The sequence below is a fragment of the Meles meles genome, chromosome 2 (assembly GCF_922984935.1).
Source record: "Meles meles chromosome 2, mMelMel3.1 paternal haplotype, whole genome shotgun sequence".
NCBI classification, from domain to species: domain Eukaryota; kingdom Metazoa; phylum Chordata; class Mammalia; order Carnivora; family Mustelidae; genus Meles; species Meles meles.
The window spans coordinates 195243443-195263642 of NC_060067.1; the positions used below are offsets into that span (position 1 = coordinate 195243443).

At 40.7% G+C, this 20200-nt stretch overlaps 1 protein-coding gene across 4 annotated transcripts in view; it reads right to left on the minus strand.

Annotated features, from left to right (window-relative positions):
* Positions 1–226: 226 nt before the first annotated feature.
* PRIMPOL (primase and DNA directed polymerase) overlaps positions 227–20200 on the minus strand; it is a 54328-nt gene continuing 34354 nt past the window's right edge. For 3 of the 4 annotated variants that reach the window (XM_045986009.1, XM_045986028.1, XM_045985999.1), the window contains 7 exons: positions 13095–13257; positions 11341–11429; positions 9054–9143; positions 8868–8976; positions 4346–4428; positions 4220–4266; positions 227–1299 (listed from right to left, as the gene is read on the minus strand). In XM_045986009.1, the coding sequence (XP_045841965.1) occupies positions 1051–1299; positions 4220–4266; positions 4346–4428; positions 8868–8976; positions 9054–9143; positions 11341–11429; positions 13095–13257 (830 nt within the window). In that variant the 3' untranslated portion in view covers positions 227–1050. The remainder of the gene's footprint in view (positions 1300–4219; positions 4267–4345; positions 4429–8867; positions 8977–9053; positions 9144–11340; positions 11430–13094; positions 13258–20200) is intronic. The other variant, XM_045986017.1, reaches the window with a different exon arrangement.

Here is a 20200-nt window from a genome sequence, read left to right on the forward strand (position 1 = left end):
AAAAAGTATCACACCTCACAGCCATCAGATTGCTATTACCAAAAAGATAAGACATAACCAGAGTTGGTGAGGAGAGAGAAGGCAACCTCGTGCTCTGTAAGTTGGTGCGGCCACCATGGGAAACAATATGGAGGTTCCTCAGAAACTTAGAAACACTGTATGATCCAGTAACTCCACTTCCTCTGGGTATTTATCTGAAGAAAATGAACACAGTAATTCAAAGGAATGTATCATACCTATGTTTATTGAAACATTATTGTTCCTTGAAGCAGCCAAGATACGGAAGCAACCTAAGTGTCCACTGATAATGAATAAAGAAAATGAGGAGTATTATACAAACACACAGGAATATTTCTCAGCTGTAAAAAATAAAAACCTGGCATTTGTAACCACATGGATGGAACTAGAGTGTATTATGCTAAGTGAAATAAGTCAAACAAAAACAAATTCCGTATGATTATACTTATATGTGGAATCTAGAAAACCAAACAGAGACAGACTCCAAAATATAAGAAATTATTGGTTACCAGAGGGAGGAGAGGTTCAGGGGGGTAAAACAGGTAAAGATGAGTAAGAGGTACAAAATTCCAGTTATAAATTAGGTCATGAGGATGTTATATATGGTATAGGGAGTATGCAGTCAGTAATATGTAATAACTTCGTGTGAGGACAGATGGTCACTAGAGTTACGGGAATCATTTTGTAATGTGTAAAGATACCAAATCAGGATATACACCTGAATAGGATACTGTATTTCAATTACACTTCAGTTAAAAATTTCTAAATAAGATTAAGAGTTTTAGCCCATCAACAGACCTGCAAAATGAAGCTGATATGAACATAGACCAACTCTGGTCAATTAGTAAGAGTTCTAATTTTGAAGAAAACTGGCTTGCTTGAGTAAAAAACAGGAATTGAGAAGCAAAGTGATAAAACTTGGTCTTCATTAACAGGTTTAATAAGAAGTTACTGTAACTTAACATATTTAGGTCACTAAATCGTCGTCAGGCCCAATCACAGCCGGTTACCTAAGAGCCCTCGGTTAATGAGCTACTCTCGTAATACCTGCATGATGAGTTCATCGGGAATGTCCTCCTCTCCACCGCAGTAACCGAGGAGCCCGTGCTCTGCGGCTTCGGCGAGTTCAGCATCTTCAGTAGCTTCCACAAAGTCAGTCTCGTCAAGGCCATCGTCCCAGTCGGCATCGGAAACGGCACCTTCTGACAACAGGCCCGACGACGGCTTCTGAGCACTTCTGGTGTCACTGTTCATTGTTTCAGCTGCTGTGAACTCTTCTTCCTTTAGTTTGAAAGGGGAAGGTAGTGGAGAGTGGGAAAGGGAGAGGATACAGGTCGGTCAAGGAGACTATGCGATTCTCTCACTCCACGGTCAGTCTAGGTTAAACTAAGCTATTAGGTAGAACCAGTTCTTGAACAGACACTAAAATAAATACGCTGGATGACAGTGTCTCCAATACAGTCGCCATGGGAATGAGTGAATTCCAATGTTGCTGCCACTGTAGCTCAGACACTCGAAACTAAATCTAGAACTGCTCCCCCCTACCCACCGGCCTGGTTCCTCTGGTACATTCTTTTCAGTATACACAGATGGGGCTAGAGAGATGGTAGACTGACTTTTTTAAAAAGCAGACAGTCCAGCTGAAGGTGAATTGGAAAATCTATCTGCTATCTTAGACTGATTTTCCCATTTATAAGGTATTTTTTAAGAATTAACATGAATTTAAAAAACTGTTAAAAACAGTTGAGACAAGTGTCAAGAGAGGAGTATGGATGTGTATATTAGATAACAGCAGTGTATCAACATTAAATTTCCTGAATTTAGGAATTTTACCATACTCATTTAAGAATATCCTTAACCTAAAAATCTCTAGTTACAAGCTTAAACATGAAGAGATGTAGGGTTGATGGCTGCAAATTCCTCTCAAGAGATCTGGTATGGACCAAATGTGTTACCCTAAATTCCTAAGCTGAAATGCTAACCCCCAACACCATGGTCTTAGGAGGGAGGCCTTTGGGAGGTGATTAGGTTTTGAGGATGCGGCCCTCATGACTGGGATTAGTAACCTTATAAAAGGGACCCCAGAGCGCTCCTTCATCCCTGTGACAGGGAGGGCCTGGCAAGAAGACAGCTACGACCCAGAGAGCCGACCAGACGCCAAATCGGCCAGTACCCTCAGCTCAGACTTCCAGCCTCCACAACTGTGAGAAAGCACCTTCTTGGTTTACAAGCCATCCCGTCTACGGTGCTGTGTTATAGCAGCCTGGATGGACTAAGATAAAAAGTCCAAAACAACAACGTGCGCCCGAACAGCAGAGGGAGAACACAAATGTGGCCAAGGGTTAGCGATGGCAAATCTAGGTGAAGGGAGAGCTCCCTGTTGTTGGGCAACATTTCTACAGGGGGAAAAAAATGTTTAAAAAACTAAGAGGATGAATGCAACAGAAAACCAGGTAACTAACACTGATCGGTAATTCATTTTAAAATACTAAAAGCAAAAAAGCCAGAGGAAGCAGAAAGGACAGAATATAAACCATTAAAAGGATGTGATAGGTACATGGGTATTCATTAAGCTGTTCTTTTATTAATTTTCTATTTCAAATAATAAAAAAAAAATTCTGTCCAAGCAGTGGCAATACGATGTACCAAAGCTACTTTCAACTTGGCATTTTTGAGGTATTCCTGGATAAGCAGAAAAGTAATTTTTAAAAATCCACTCAAACCACAAACGTGCCTCAAAATAAGTCTCCAAACATACAAGGATGCCATACACCTCCTCCTCTTAGAGGCAAAGTTTATTTTTACAAATTAATTTTCTCTTGGTTATTTCAAGAACACTTTTTTTTTTTTTTTTTTAATATTTCATTTATTTGACAGAGAGAAATCACATCTAGGCAGAGAGGCAGGCAGAGAGAGAGGAGGAAGCAGGCTCTCCGCGGAGCAGAGAGCCCGATGCGGGGCTCGATCCCAGGAACCTGGGATCATGACCCGAGCCGAAGGCAGAGGCCTTAACCCACTGAGCCACCCAGGCGCCCCTTCAAGAACACTTTTTAACCGAACAGTTTACCAGGGACTCTGGCTATCAGCTATGTTGGTCCAGCTCCTACCACGTCTATGTTAGATGTATGAATTTGTGCTGGAGACATTTTTTAGTCAAACTGAATAGGCAGCAGACCATTACCCAGAATGTCAACTGAGCTCACTTAATCTGCATGTAGCAGGTAACCTTTATTCTAACCAGAACACCAGAAAGGAAAAGGGTGATAGATGTGGGGAAAGGGAACACTAAAATGTTCAATCTAGAAAATAACATGATCGAAGAATTAATAAAAAGTTCTCATTAGGGGCGCCTGGGTGGCTCAGTGGGTTAAGCCGCTGCCTTCAGCTCAGGTCATGGTCTCAGGGTCCTGGGATCGAGCCCCGCATCGGGCTCTCTCCTCAGCAGGGAGCCTGTTTCCCCCTCTCTGCCTGCCTCCCTGCCTACTTGTGATCTCTGTCTGTCAAATAAATAATAAAATCTATAAAACAAAAATTTGTGAAGCCTTATGTCCTACCGTTTTTATGGATACCAACTGGTAATATGTACTAATGAAAATAAATTAGGAAAAATGGCCTATAAAGTATGATGCATACTTGACTTTGAAAATATATATGTGAGCATACATCAACAGAAATTCTGGAAGGTATCTGCCAAAGCCCATCAGTTATCCCTGATGGTCAAATTCTAGGCAAGGAGGAGTTTTATCCCTGTTAACTTTTCATGTATCTTCTACTTTTTCCTCACAATGAATGTGAATGATTTGGGTAAATAAAAGTTTTTAAAAGGACAAGGTCAATTTAGCCATCTGGTAATTCCTACCAAAATTTAAAATGCACCCACCCTTTGACATAATTCTACTTCTAGCAATTCTACGCACAGAGTTGTTGAAATAAACACAAAGATTAGTATTTTGATCTCCTTCCTAAAGCCAAGAGGGAGAGACTGTCTCTGGCTGGGCGCGGTCCGACAGGTGGGTCTGCACACGGAGCGCAGCAGAGGAAGCCCGCGGGCACGCACGAGTGGGTGCGTGCAGACGCCGGCCCAGTCACTGGGGCACACTCCTATGTGACAACACGTCCTGAGGGCATGGCGCACAGCTCAGTTATACTGTTGTACCGAGAACGGATTAGGAATGAGAGAGAAACTCAAACCTGCACTCACCTCTTTGAGAAGAAACAGGAGACTCACTTCAGCAGGTAATGGAAAACCTGGACGAGAAAAGAGTTTCACTCTTCTATGCAGCTGTCCACTTTTCACTGGGTACATACGTAAAAACTAGTAACTCACAGTCTGATCTGAAGTTTTCTGCTTTACATACGGGGTCATGACATTTCTGATACCAAACTTCATTTTTGAGATCAACCAAAATCCTTTACATTGAAAAAAAACAAAAAAGGAAAAAAGTTATTACTTAATCCCCAGACTGGACGGATAACAAAATTCATCTACATGCCGCTTACCAGAGACGTGCCTAAGACTTCAAGATGGAGACAAGGTAAGAAGTAAAAGGATGGAAATAAATATACACCAACCCAAAGAAAACTCTGGATGTCAAAAATAACACCTGAGGTGGACTTTAGGGCAAAATAACACACATCGACAAAAGTTCTTCCCAAGAAGACCTAGTTCCCGACCTGTTCCCGCCAAATTCGACAGCTGCATAATGAATGAGCAAAACTGACAGGATCCCAAGGATAAACAAACCATGTACCATAAATCAAGATTTTAAAAAACATTCTTTTAGTAACTGACACAAATAATCACAAAAAATTCAGTGAGGGTACAGAAACTGTAAATGACCTAAAAAGCATTTAATAAAATTAAAAGCAATTAACACGTTTGCTACAATAGGCTTATAGGAACACTGCCTCAGATCATGAGACGTTCTTTACAATCACATATAAAACAATTATAAAAGCTGAGTATGCTAGGGTACCAAGTCCGTCTCATTAAATTTAGAAGTATTAACACAACACCTCTCTGACCACAAAGCAAATTATTTAGAAATAAGTAACAGAGGGGCACCTGGCTGGCTCAATCAGCTAAGTATCAGGCTCTTGGTATTGGCTTGGATCATAACCTCAGGGTCCTGGGATCAAGCCCCACATCGGGCTCCGCTCCCCATAGTTCACTTGTCCCTCTCCTCTGCCACTTCCCCACCCTCTCGTGCACCCCCCTCGTGCACTCGCCTTCTCTTTCTCTCAAATAAATAAAATCTTTTTTAAAAAGCTAAAAAGCTAAAGCTAATAGAAACCCATAACTTGGAAACTGAAACATTTCTAAATAATCAATTACTCAAAAATCATGATGGAAATTAGAAAATGAATGGAATTGAAAATACATAATAAAATATGGGAAACAGCTAAAATGAGATTTGGAAAGAAATTTAGACTCCTGAAAGCATTATTCACAAAAAAGAATGGCTAAAGATCAATAAGTAACTAACTTGGGAAATGAAAAATAGAATATACTCTAATAAAATAAAAGGCAGGAAGTATAAAAAGCAAGATTTTAAAAGAATCAACAAGGCCAAAATGTGAAAACAAATACAATTCTTACCAAGACTGATCAAAATTAAATTAGCTAGACACAAATGTTATCAGAAATTAAGTGCAGATATAACTACAAATCATAAAATATTAAAAGTTTAAGAACATTAAGAACAATTTCTGCCAGTAACATTAAAAATTTTGGTAAAATAGACAAAGTACTAGATAAGAAGATACCAAACCAAGCACACCTAACAAGTTTCAGAAAACCTGGACCATCCTCATAAAGACCCCAGGGCTGCAGTCCCCTGGCTGGACACCAGACTGTCCCCAGACCATGAAGAGTATATGCATCCTTGCAGGGAAACACAGCGATACTGGACATCTGTCAGGCACCCCACACTCTACTTGCTTAGTGTTCCCAGCTTCCATATTGTAACAGCTTTCATTCCTTTCAGTGATGGCCTGTCTTTGTCGAGCTGAGGTTTTTGGTGGTGACTGTGATAACAAGGACCATACTCGTGGCGCCTGGGTGGCTCAGTCTGTTAAGCATCTGCCTTTGCCTTGGGTCATGATCCCAGAGTCCTGGGATCGAGCCCTGCATCAAGCTCCCTGCTTGGCGGACAGTCTGCTTCTCCCTGTCCCTCCTCCCTGCTTATTCTCTCCCTCTCTTGCTCTCAATAAAAATAAAATCTTAAAGGGGCGCCTGGGTGGCTCAGTGGATTAAGCCACTGCCTTCGGCTCAGGTCATGATCTCAGGGTCCTGGGATCGAGCCCCGTATCGGGCTCTCTGCTCTGCAGGGAGCCTGCTTCCTCCTCTCTCTCTGCCTGCCTCTCTGCCTACTTGTGATCTGTCTGTCAAATAAATAAAATAAAATCTTTAAAAAAAAAAAATCTTAAAAAAAAGAAAAAAAAATCTCATAGGGCTTTAAGAAAACCAAAAACCAAGGGCCATAACCGTCAATGTGGAGTAAGAAAGAGCTTGGTGTCAGTGTCCACTAATTCCAAGGTTGGAGAGACTACGTAATGCTCAGGACACACACCCCACTAATAAGTATTTTTATGTAGGAATGAGTTCAAGGACGCAAACCTTATTTACAAACCTTCAGTTATGAGTAAGTCATGAGGGTGATGATCCATAGCTAACAGCACGGGACTACTTCTGGCTTCCTTGAATCTTAGCACGTATTCGTCAGCCCGACCTCGGGTCAGACTGCCGTTTCGTGTGAGTGTGGTTTGATCATCCAATGTCATATTCATCAGGGATCAGGTAAATTCAGATGAAAACCACAGTGTCCTCTTATACAACCAGATCAGCCAAACAGAGATTTTGAAAACATATCTTGGTGAGATTATGGAACAGCAGAAAATACCTGAAAACACTGCTGGCGGGAGAATCAGCCGGCCACTTGGGAAAACTACTTACGTAGTCACGTGAAATCTGGGCATACTCTATCGCACATCAATTCTGCCTTCAGGCACGGACTTTGAGAAACTCTGGCATCCTGGGCCACAGGCAGGATGTACCCGAGCACCTGCAGCGGCGTCGCTCAGGCCAGCCAGCCACAAGTCCAGAGGAGGGAAACAGACGCACACGTTCGTATTTATATAATGGCATACTGCACAACAGTGGAAAAAACAAGCAACGGCCGCATGTTGCAGTATGGATGAACCCCACGAATTCAGTGTTGACCAAAAAGCAATTCTGAGGACACAGTTTACACAAGATTCAGAAACACAGAAAATAAAACAATCTATTGCTTGGAAATATAAATATGTCTGGGGGAAAAAAAAACATACAAAGAAAGCAAGGGAAGGATGAACACAAAACCCAGGACAAGAGTTATTATTATCTCAGATGGTCAGAGGAAAGGAGGAAACGGGGGTTGGTCCCACAGAGTGCTTTTGAGGTTTGGTCAAGTTCCACTTCTCACGGTGGGTGGCAGACAGGACACGTGATCATTTCAGTGTGTCTTTGAGGCGTACCCGCACATGAGAATACATGCTTTTATACGTACGGTGATTTCACAGTTAAGAAAAAGAAGAGACTATGGATACATAATAGAAGCAGGTAATTTTCCAGAAAGAAATATGTAGCACCCTGAGAATCTCAAAAAGTTAAAGGATGATCATCTTATGATAATGAATTCCTGGTAAAATACATAGAGTAAAAGACGAGAAAAATATACCAAAACCATAACCATGGTTATCACTGGTTCTGGGCCTATGGGGGAGCTTTCCCTTTGTGTTATTCTAAGTGATAGCTTTTGTGGATTGAGCATATAGTGTTTATAGTTTTTTTTTTTTTTAAACTAAGCTAATTTACATACAGACGTGTAGCACTGAAAGATGTCTCCCACAATGTTTCCAGCTTTCTAGCAAAAGCTTCACGATCTTTCCTTATGTCTGGCACATGGGCTGTATACATTTGATATACAGAAATTTCAGCTTTGATATAAATACAAAACAGGAAAATTTCCCATATCATAACTGATAACTACTGGGTTTCTGTCTTATTCCTATTCTCAACATATTCTTGAATTATCTAAAATTCTATTTCATCCTTCACTTCCTCTCCTTTTGCCAGGGGGATTTTAAAGAAAACTCCTAACATAGGGCCTGGTATATACAGCAATCATTCAATAAATACTGGTTCCCTTCAATGAGATTCTCTGTTTTTCTTTTTCATATGATTTTATTTATTTGAGAGAGAGAGAAGCACGGAGAGCACAGAGAGAGCAGCAGACTCCCCGCTGAGCAGAGAGCCTGACTCAAGGAGCTCCATTCAAGGACCCTGTGATCATGACCTGAGCCGAAGGCAGACACTTACCTAGCTGGGCCATCCAGGCGCACCAATACCATTCTTTGTCTTGACCATGTTAATATTAACTCCAACTCTTAACACTGAATAATTTCCTTTTCACCCAAATTTGTTCAATTTCATTTACACTCCATAAAATGTCAAGGACAAGAGTGTCTCTCCAAGTGTGTCTACACTTCCTTGTCCCTGTTCGCTCACCTGTCTATTGCCTCTAATTTCTTCCTAGCCCTGCTCAGGCCTTTCTCTTTTCAAAATTATACTACGTAAGAGATTATGTTACCAAATAAAGTAAAAATAAAGATGACATGTGCTATGAAGCAAGGTGACAATTAACATAGCCAAACTCAATATTATAAAACAGAACCCAAGTACAATATTCGACACAACTAAATTTATTGTAGAAACCAAAGTCATTTTTATGTTCAACCGTATAAACTATAAACATTTAAAACAATATTGGTTAAATACACAGAACTGGTTAGTAAACAACATTACTTACATGATATTATTGCTCTTGTGGGCTCTCCCGATGTTTCTGCACCAGCGGTATTTACAAATATCATAAACCAGTAACTGTTCTGGGAAAAAGTAGCTCCAGTGTCGAATTCCTAAAATACAAATAATGTCTCTAAAGCTATTAAAACTCTGTCATATGGCAGTGAATAAAGAATAAGATTATCTTTACCTCCTTTAATGCCATTTTTATTCACCAGAGAAAGAACAAACTGGTCAATTTCAGGGTAGGGTGAACAATGAAAACCTTCAATGTTTCCTGCTGCAACAGAGAGAAAAATTAATTATAGTTAGAGCGGCTAACAGTCGAAGAGTTAAATGTTAAAAGTTGTTTTTTAGGACAATTATAGGTTATGGAGCCCCTGCAACTTTTTTGTTTCCATGGTTTCAGGCAGTCATGGGTTCCTGCTTGCCCTACAAGCAAGCAGGGAAAAGTCAAACCTCACAGTTAAGTCAAACGTTAAGAAGCACCTGTAATCATTTCAACTGCTTTCTTCATTTTGATAAAGAGAAAAGCAACCCCTTGTACTCCAGAGCCAGCCTACTGCTAGCAGCTCGGCCTTGATGTTGCAACACACCAGGCTGGCCCCTGACAGCTCAGCAACCGTGTTTTCCTGCTAATCAGGAATTATCTCACAGAATTTCAACATCAGATAAGGCCGCTCTGCGGCCAAGATGATTCATGAAAAAAACAAGACCACTCACTCCATAACTGTGTCTAACACAGACAAAACACGAACATTTCCCAAAGTGCAAAAATGACCAACACCTCCCACCTTACCTGATATAAGTAATTGCTCCTTCTTAACCAATTATAGCTTTACACCCCCTGTAACCTGCCTTCCTTCTAGATAGAATTTATGAAGATAGCCAGAAATCCAATCGTCTCTGACGGTACCCAATATGAAACAAATCCATGCCTCCTTAGACACTTCTCAAAAGCACCTAACTCAAGCCTGCATCCTGTAATAAATCTTTTCTAATGCCCTTTTCCTGAGATGGCCCACAGATCCTCATGGTACCAGCTCTCCACACTGAAGCCAGGACCAAACTCCACCTGTTAGTGATAGGTGTGTTCTCCCATGATCCTCAGCTATAGGATCAGTTATATTTTGTATCTAAGAATCTACTGGAATAATTTATGATAACTTATTTAAAAGGTCATTTAACTTTTAAACACAGAAGTATCTACTTTTCTTAAAATAAAACCTATATTTCACTTACAGAGGTAATATACATAGTTGGAGAAACTATGGAAAATATACTGAAGCAGAAATGAGAGAAATAAAGTTCAAGGCAATGTCTAGAAATGACTGTTAAACAACCAGAAGAAAATAAACCTAAGAAAATGTTACCCACATTTTTAATGAACCTGGGATCACACCTCCCAAATAATGTTGGAGTCTACTTTTTTCTTTTAATATCATAAATGGAAATTTTCCATTTTATATTGGCTTTACAAATTTAAATTAAATGGCTACAGAGTATGTTATAGTAATGTCACCAACCCCATTTTGTACATTTAGATTGTTTCCAGTTTTTTGCTCTTATAAATAATGATGGCCCAATATATGTGTAAAAATGTTTACTGGAGAGTTAATGTATTGATAGAAAAAGCCCATTTTTCAGTATAAGAATGAAGAACATATGCATTTCATGAAAAAACTCTGTAGCCATTAAAAGAATAAGAGAATACAGGGAAAGCTCCTCTGGGTTCAGTGGAAATGAGCAGCGGCTGTCCATCTGTGATTGTGGACAGAGGGGAAGAGTACTATTAGTTTTTCTTTTAATAGGGCTTTCTTTCTACAAACAAAGCTACTTTATTTTCTTCTGGGCTTTCTTTCTCCCCCCTCAAAATCACCATAAAATGAAAATTAGTGAATAAGTTGTAAAAAGTATCTTTTCTTGGGATGCCTGGGTGGCTCAGTGGGTTAAGCTTCTGCCTTCGGCTCAGGTGATGATTTCAGGGTCCTGGGATCGAGCCCCGAATCAGGCTCTCTGCTCAGCAGAGAACCTGATTCCCCACCCCTCCTGCCTGCCTCTCGGCCTACTTGTGATCTCTGCCTGTCAAGTAAATAAATAAAATCTTAAAAAAAAAAAAGTATCTTTTCTTTATACGTTTTCCATTTTGAATAGAAACTAAGTTGTTTTAAAGGATCAGCAGATAAGAATCTTGAAGATTTTTAAGGCAAAACAGACTTTGTATCCTTAAATTTTTTTTTTTTTTTTTTAAGATTTTATTTATATATTTGGCAGATAGAGATCACAAGTAGGGAGCGAGGCAGGCAGAGAGAGAGAGGAGGAAGCAGGCTCCCTGCCAAGCAGAGAGCCCGATGCGGGGCTCGATCCCAGGACCCTGGGATCATGACCCGAGCGAAAGGCAGAGGCTTTAACCAACTGAGCCACCCAGGCGCCCCGTATCCTTAAATTTTCATAGGAAACTGTTTTCTTAAAATTACCTTTAGTGCCGGTACTGTTAAAATATTCAACTCGTTTCTGTTCATTCTGAGATGTGTCACAGGTCAGAATTCGTAAAGTATCTGAGAATCTGAAGAAAATATTGGAAGAAATAAAGTAAGGTGATCTCAGAATCAAAGAGAGATGGCTACAGAAAGGAAATTGAATTTCACATAGTTCTACGTTAAAATCCTTTATTCAACAGCTAATTCTTCTAGGACAATGAAGTCACACTTGCCTACAAAAACACCAATCCCAACACTAGTCTGGTGATTGTTTAAAATACTTTTTTCAACTACAGTGTGAATCAGAGGACTCTGAGACTGCTGAAGCCACGGAATGAAGTACATAATTCTACTCTTTGAAAGTATAGCGCCTTTAAAATTTTTGTTAATGATTTGAAAAAGTGTGAATAATGTGGGGAGGAGAAGGGAAGAAGGAAGGAGGAATGAGAGCAAAGGAAAAAATAATTAAAATTAACGGAAAGACGCATTTATAACCTAAAGAATTTAGCTTTCATTTCAGGAAGAAATGTACCCAGTATTTACTTGGAACCACAAAAGAAAATTAAGGAAACCCTTATTCAGTAGAACTCCACTTCTGTGGAATTAATGCTGAAACTACAAAGGAAATGGGGTTTGCTTCAGGGAGATGACTTTAGGCAATCTTATAGGCCGTGGTGCTTTTCCCACACAAGACAAAGTAAGAAGCCACTCTTGGGCCAACAGCAGTGAGCAGCAGCCGTCATACAATTTTTCCAGTATCTCTACAGTGCTTCCAGAACCGCCGAACTGCTAATGCTAACAACTAACACTTACTGAGAGGCTACCATGTGCCGGGCATGGCTGTCCTTTTGTGTCCAGTTTTAACTCCCTTCATCTTCACAACTCCCTAAGAGAGGGGGTCACATCATGTCCATTTTAAAGGTAAGGAAACTAAGACTTTGACGTTCCGTCTGAAAAATGTTATGAAAGAACTCAAAGTCCAGAAATAATATGTAGAAAAACCACCCGTCTTCCCACCCTCCCGAGTAACTGCTGGCGAGTGGACATGTGGACACAACTTCCCCTCCAGCGGAGTATTTTAAGTATTTTATGAACATCCATTTCCACGGGATTTCTCCTGAGAACTATATCTAGAGAAGGCAAAGGAAAAAGAAGTAGAGCAAGTCAATTGAGGAAGGCAATTTAGTTTGATCGTTAAATGTGGTTTGGACTAACAAAATTTGCCAACCCAGGTATAGAAATGGAGGCAAACGTTTCTGTTGAAAGAGGTCCTTCACACTTTTTAAAAATGACCAAAAGATGGCACCTTCAGTGTTCAACAACAAAACTGACAATAAATTAGAGTTCATCAGTATAATGGAAAATTATACAGGCAATAAAAGTTTTAGTTATAACTAACTGTTGCAAGTCATTAACTTGGCAGATAGTCATGATATAACGTTAAGTGGATAAAACAACTGACATAACCACATAAATAATGATCTCAAGAAAATATTCTTTGAATGAAGGAGATACGTAAATTTTACATATGAAGGTACATCCATGGAAAGTAGATATTAACAGTAACACTATTTCCAAATGGAATACAACTGTTTTCGTTTTCTTTCTTATAAAAAGAAAGCTAACCTAGAATTTAAGAATTCTTAAGTTAGAATGAATTTGCACAATTCACATTTTGGTACTACACAATGTCATTCGCTGTTTAATAAACATTCATGAATGCACAACGGTGTGATTCTGGTACTATATACCTGACATTGCTGACCAAAGAAGACAGGAAATACTGGTTTTCTTCAGAAATATTCTTGGACTGTTTAGGAAAAAATCTGTTGTCTTCAGCAATCTCCAAAGTCACCTGCTTCCCTATCTTCGATGACTTATACAGCCGGAAGTTTCTATTTCTTGTATAAACGCCTATTATTAAAAATTAATAAACCAATTATGAATGCATGTATTCTGTGATTCGTTTTTAAAGTCAGCAAATCTTAATTTTGAACAGCATTATTAGAGAAACAACCGGTTCTGGTTCAAGGTGGCGATGTAGGAAGAGCCTGAACTCCCCTCCACACGGGAGCACACCAACACTACAGCTGTATTTGGAACGATTTCCTCTGAAAAAACCCTACAACCCAGCAGATAGACTCCTTCACCCAACGAGACAGAAACCACATGGAAGTAGGTGGGAAAGGCCGAGACACAATCTCGCCATAAGCCCCACCCCCAGGGCAACACCCACAAATGGCAGGGAATTCAAAACCCGGAGCTTCTCCTTGAAAGCAAAGGATCATAACTCACATTAGATACCCCGACTTTTAAGGCCTGCCCCTAAGAGATGAGCCCCAGAAACATGTGGCTTTGAAGACTGGGCTGCGGCTAACTGACAAAGGGCTCTTAAGGGCTCGCCTGCACACTCACTCACCCCAAGTTCTAGTGATCAAGCAGCCCTTCCGAAAGTGCCCAGACTTTATGTGAAAGGGACTCATTTCCAAACTTTAAAGCGCTGGACTGAGGGATACTCTCCAGGGATGGAGGTGGTGGGTGCCATCATCCTCTCTGCCTCTCTAAGCCGGTGGCTGCCATCTTTTTTCCTTTTTTCTCCTTTTCCTTCCCCCCCTCCCTTTTTTTAGTGGGTGCCATCTTTGCCCGCCCCCTCGGCCTCACTCCAGCCAGAGGAGCGAGGCTGGCTTTGGCTCCCCCTCTGCTGGGCTCCAGAGCACCAGAAGCTCCTGGAGGAAAGTGTCTATTCCCATCTGGTGCCCGAGTTTTTACATGTGGTGACCTGTTTTTCAGGTGATCCCTTGATCACCCGGCTCTGAAGTCCAAGGAGGCTTGGTTCCTGGGTCCCCAGGACTGTACAGTTGGAAGGACAGTGCCGGGAGACTACCACTCCCAGGCACCGCACAGAGACACACGGAAACACACCCCAGCTTCTGAGCAAGAGGCCTATTTGCTTGAGCCTCAGCCCCAGCCCAAAGGGCAAGCTTCCGGTCTGGCACAGTTATAGGAGCCTCCAGAAGGGCCCTCAGGGCGTGGAGCTCAGTGGACGGAATTTTCACATCATCCAGCTCACTGGGATCTTCCAGAGCAGGGCTTAGGCCCTTTGTCTGGTGCCCTGATTTTTGCAGTTGCTGCCAGGGGACTCCTCTCCATCACCTGGCTCTGGTGGCCTGTTGGACTGACGCTCACAGGTCCTGCAGAACTGTGACCCACAGAGAAGGAGCTCTTCAACAGCCACCATCCCTACCGCTCAGCAAGAGGCAACAGGCCCAGGGGCGCAGTCTCTCTAAGAAGCCTATTAGCAATCACAATTGGTGCAGCGGTTGGGGCAGGTTTCTAATGACATTATCATGCCAGTAAGGTCTGCCCGGAAACCTTTCCTGAGACCTTGGAGGGTGGGCAATATTTCCATCCTCTCTCCTGCTGTGCTTCACAGCACCAGCATCTCTGCTAACTTGAGGGGAACTTGTATAAGCATCTCGTCCCCAGTTTTGACATCGGGTACCCTGCATTTTGGAGCTGCCTCCTAGGGGATAACCCTGTCCCGTGGCTCTGGTGGCCAGGGGGCTTCAGGTCCGGGGGCTCACGAGACTGCATCAGTCAGAGAGAGAGTTCTTAGATGGCTGCCACCCCCTGCGCACTGCACACAGAGCAGACTGGAACATTCTGGGAAAGAGGCCTAACTGCTTGTCCTAGAGTTTTGGCCTGGGGGGCAATCTTCAAGTCTGGCACACATCTAGAAGCTCCAGAGCGGCTTCCAGGGAGCACAGGCCAGGTGATGCTATCTTTGTGCTCTCCCACCTCACCACAGCTCACCAGGACCTCTCAGACACGAGCTTGTATGCTCAGCAAGTCCTGAGTTTTGCAACTATCACCCACAAGGACGCCTCCATGTTCCCCGGTTGTGCGGGTCAGCGGGACTCACATCTGCAGACCCATATGACTGTACACATTTCCATTCTCTTAAAGCTGCAACCTGAGGGTATAGCTTCCAATCAGCCTGAACCCAGGTGCTGAATGAGATCCTGCCCTTTGGGACATTAACTGGGTCTGGCATATACTGAAGTCCTGGGAACCATAAAAGCTAAAACAGGCTTCTTGGATAACTACAAAAGTTTGGGAAACAACCAAGAGCTAGGACAGGGTTGAAGGAGAAGTTTCATCTCCTACACAAGGCCAACCCTTCAAGACTGGGAGGAAATGCTTTTTCATCAAGCAAAGAGACTCAAGCAAAATGAAGAACAGAGGACTGCATTCCAAACAAATCAGATAAAACTCTTAAAGGACCTTAATGGAATGGAGAGAAGTAATTTATCTGAAAAAGAGTTCAAAGTAATGGTTCATAAAGATGCTCACTAAACTTGGGAGAGGGATGGATGAACACAGTGAGAACTTCAACAAAAAGATGGAAAATGGAAGGAAGTAGTAAACAGAAATCACAGAGCTGAAAAAACAAAAATTGATCTTGAAACACTACAGGGGTTCAACGCCAAACTAGATGAAGCCGGACCAATGAACCTGAAGACAGGACAGAGGAACTCCCCCAACAGAGCAGCGGAAAGAGAAAAGAAGGAAACAAAAGTGAAGATAGCTTAAGGGCCTTCTGAGACAACACTGATAAGACTAACATTTACATTATATGAATCCCAGAAGGAGAAAGGGCCAGAAAACTTATTTGAACAAATAAATTTCCTTCCTGGGGAAGGAAAGACACACAGGTCCAGAGGGACGGTGAATTCCAAATGAAATAAATGCAGCAGAGGGGCCCATACCAAGACACATTATAATTAAAATGCCATCAGTTAAAAAGAAAAAGAGAGAGAGAGAGAGAGAATATCTTAAAGGCAGCAAGAAAAAAAAAAATAACTTGTTACATACAAGGAGACCCCATAGGACTATGAGCACACGTTTTCAGCAGAAATGTTGCAGACCACAGAGAGTAGCAGGATATCTGAAAGGAAAAAACTTCCAACCAAGAATACACTATTTGGCAAAGTTATCATTCACAACTGAAGGGCAGATAAAGAGCTTTCCAGACAAGAAAGAGATAAAAAAGTTCATTACCACTCAACCGGTCTTACAAGAAATGTTAAACGGACATCTTTAAGCTGGAAAAAAAACAGAAGAGGGGGGATTGCTAATTAGTAACAAGAAAACATATAAAAGCATAAATCTCAATGGTAAAGGAAACTATATTTTAAAGGAGTATATGAATCAAGTGTGAAGCTAGTGTAAAGATCTCAAAAAAGGAGTAAAGTAACTGCAACTATAATAATGAGCTAAGGGACGCACAAGACAAAAAGATATAAAATGTAACCAGCAAAATGTAAAACGGGGTGGAGTATAAAAATGTACAGCTTCGAATGCGTTCACACTTAAGTTGTTATAAACCTAAAATAGGCTACTATGAAAGTAAGTCGTTATACTTAAGCCTCATGGTAACCACAAAGCAAAAAGCCATAGTAGCTAAAAGAGCGATAATGAGAAAGGAAGCATGCCACTAAAGAATTCATCAACCACAAAGGAAGAGAGCAAGAGAAGTAGAAAAAGAAGAATGAAAAAACAGCCAGAAAATAATGAACAAAATGGCTACAAGTACATAATGATCAATAATTACTATAAATGGATTAAATTCACCAACCAAAAGACACAGAGAAGCTGAAAGTGTAAAAACAAAAGAAGACCCATCTATATTCTTCCAATAAGAGACCCATTTCAGACATAAGAACACAGACTGAAAGTGAAGGGATGGAAAAAAATGTTCCATGCAAATCAAAACCAAAAGAAAGCTGGGGTAGCTCTACTTTCGTCAGACAAAATACTTCAACAACCAGACTGCAGTAAGAGACAAAGAAAGGCATTACATAATGACAAAGGGGTCAGTCCAAAAAGAGGATATAGCACTTACAAATATTTAGGCACCAACATAGGAGCCCCTAAATATATAAATCAAATATTAAAAGACCTAACAGGAAATAGAAATACGACAGTAGGGGACATTAGTACCCCCACTTAACCAATGGATCAATCATCCAGACAGAAGAGCAATAATGAGGAAACATCAACCTTAAACCACACATTAAGCCAGAGGAAAATAACAGACATATACAGAACATAAATAAATACATATAAATTCAACATCCACGCATGATCAAAACTCTCAACAGAGTGAGCGCAGAGGAAACACAGCTCAACATAATAAAGCCCGAATGTGACACACACATAGCTAACATAATACTCTGTGGTGAAAGCTGGAAGCTTTTCCTCTAAGGTCAGGAACAAGACAAGAACACTGCTCTCATCACTTTTACCAACATGGTACTGGATGTCCTAGCCAGAGCAAGTAGGGAAGAAAAGAAACAAAAGGCATCCAAAATGGAAAGAAGAAGTGAAACTGTCACTATTTGCCGATGTTTATGTACAGAAATTTCTATGTTGAAAACCCCAAAACCCCAAAGATTCCACCAAAATCTGTCAGAATAAATGAATTCAGTGAAGTTGCAGGATACAAAATCAACAATACAGAAATCTGTTGCATTTCTCTACAGTAACAAGCTATCAGAAAAGGAAATTAAGAAACAATCCCATTTTTAAAAAGTCCCATTTACAATGCACTGGAAAGAATAACATACCTAGGAATAAACTTAACCAAGGAGGGAAAAGACCTATACTCAGGAAACTACACAAAACACTGATGAAAGCAACTGAAGATGACACAAACAAATGGAAAGACAGGCCAAGCTCATGGGTTGGAAAAATATTGTTAAAACATCCACAGTACCCAGGGCAAGCTATCATGCAGTGCAATCCCCATCAAAACTCCAGTGGCATTTTTTTACAGAGCTGAACAAAGAATTCTATAATTTATACGAACTACAAAAGATCAGAATGGCTGAAGCTATCCCGACAAAGAAGGACAAAGCTGGAGGCATCATGGGTCCTGATTTCAAACTACATCAGAATGCGACGGTAATCGAAACAGTATGGGACTGGCAATGAAAACAGATTCAGATCAACGGAACAGAACAGATAGCAAAGAAATAAATCAAGTCTATATATTCAATTAATCCGCAACAAAGGAGCCAAGAATATGCAATAGGGAAAGAAAAATCTCTTCGGGAGAGTGAGTCAGGAAAGCTGGAAAGCCACATGCTAAAGAATAAAACTGCACCACTTTCTCACACCATATACAGAAATTAACTCCAAATGATTCAAAGACCTGAAACCATAAAAGTCTTAGAAAACAGGCAATAAGCTCCTTGACCTGGATCTCGGAGATGGGTGTTTTAAATACACCAACAGCAGAGGCAACGAAAGCAAAAATAAACAAGCAGGGGGCACCTGGGTGGCTCAGTGGGTTAAAGCCTCTGCCTTCAGCTCGGGTCATGATCCCAGGGTCCTGGGATCAAGCCCCACAATGGGCTCTCTGCTCAGCAGGGAGCCTGCTTCCCCCTCTTCCTCTGCCTGCCTCTCTGCCTACTTGTGATCTCTCTCTCTGTCAAATAAATAAATAAAATCTTTAAAAAAAAAAATAAACAAGCAGGACAGCATCAAAAAAGCTTCTGCAGAGAAAAGAAACCATCAACAAAATGGAAAGGCTGCACGTTGAGTGGGAGAAAACATCTGCAAATCATCTATCCGATAAGATGTTAGTAGCCAAGATATATATGTTAATAGCCAAGATATATAAAGAACTCATACAATTCAACAGAAAAAAAAAATCTGATTTAAAAATATGGCAGAGGATCTGAATAGACATTTCTCTGTAGAAGACATGCAGATGGCCAAGAGATGTTCGATATCCCTAATCATCAGGGAAATACAGATCAAAACCACAATGACATCTCACCTCACACCTGTCAGAGTGGATATATCAAAAAGACAAGAAATAACATCACTGATGAGGATATGGAGAAAAGGGAACCCTTGTGCACTGTTGGCAGGAATGCAAATTGGTGCAGCCACTGGGGTTAACAGGGTGGAGGTTCCTCAAAAAATTAAAAATAGAACTGCCGCATGATCCAGCAATTCTATTTCTGGGTATTTATCTGAATAAAATAAAAACACTAACTCAAAAAGACAGATGCATCACCATATTCACTGCAGCATTACTTACAATAGCCAAGATACGGAAACAAACTGTCTTGTGGACAGATGAATGAATAAAGAAAGTCAAACAAGAAAAAATACGCATGTATTTCCACAAAATGGAATATTATTTACCCATTAAAAAAAAGAGCAAGAGAAATCCCGCCATTTGTGACAACACAGGGGGACCTTAAGGGCATTGTGCTAAGTGAAGTAAGACAGGGAAAGACGAATACCGTTACCACTTATACAAAGAATCTAAAAATTAAAGAAAAAAAACAACCCAAGCCAATAAATACAGAGAACAGCCTGGTGGTTGCTTGAGGTGGGGAGGTGGGGGTGGGCCAATGGGTAAAGGGAGTCAAAAAACACAAACTTCAGTTATAACATAAATAAGTCATGGGGATGTAATGTACAGCATGGCAAATATAGTTAATAACACTGTATTGCATATTTGAAAGTTGCTAAAAGAGTATTATCTTAGAAATTGTCATCAGAAGAAAAATATTCTGTAACTAAGTAGAGAGTTACTGTGGTGATCATTTTGCAATATATACAAATTCAGATTATTACGTTGACCACCTGAAATTAATGTAATGTGACATGTCAATTATACCTCAATAAAAAAATGAAGGTGGGAAAAAAACTCATGTTCACATAAACAAAAACAGAAATGAAAAAAAAATTATTTTCTATTAGCTGTAAACAAAAGAAAAGCAACACATAACTTAAGATAAAGTTGAGTTGGTATGGAAGATGCCACAAGCAGAAA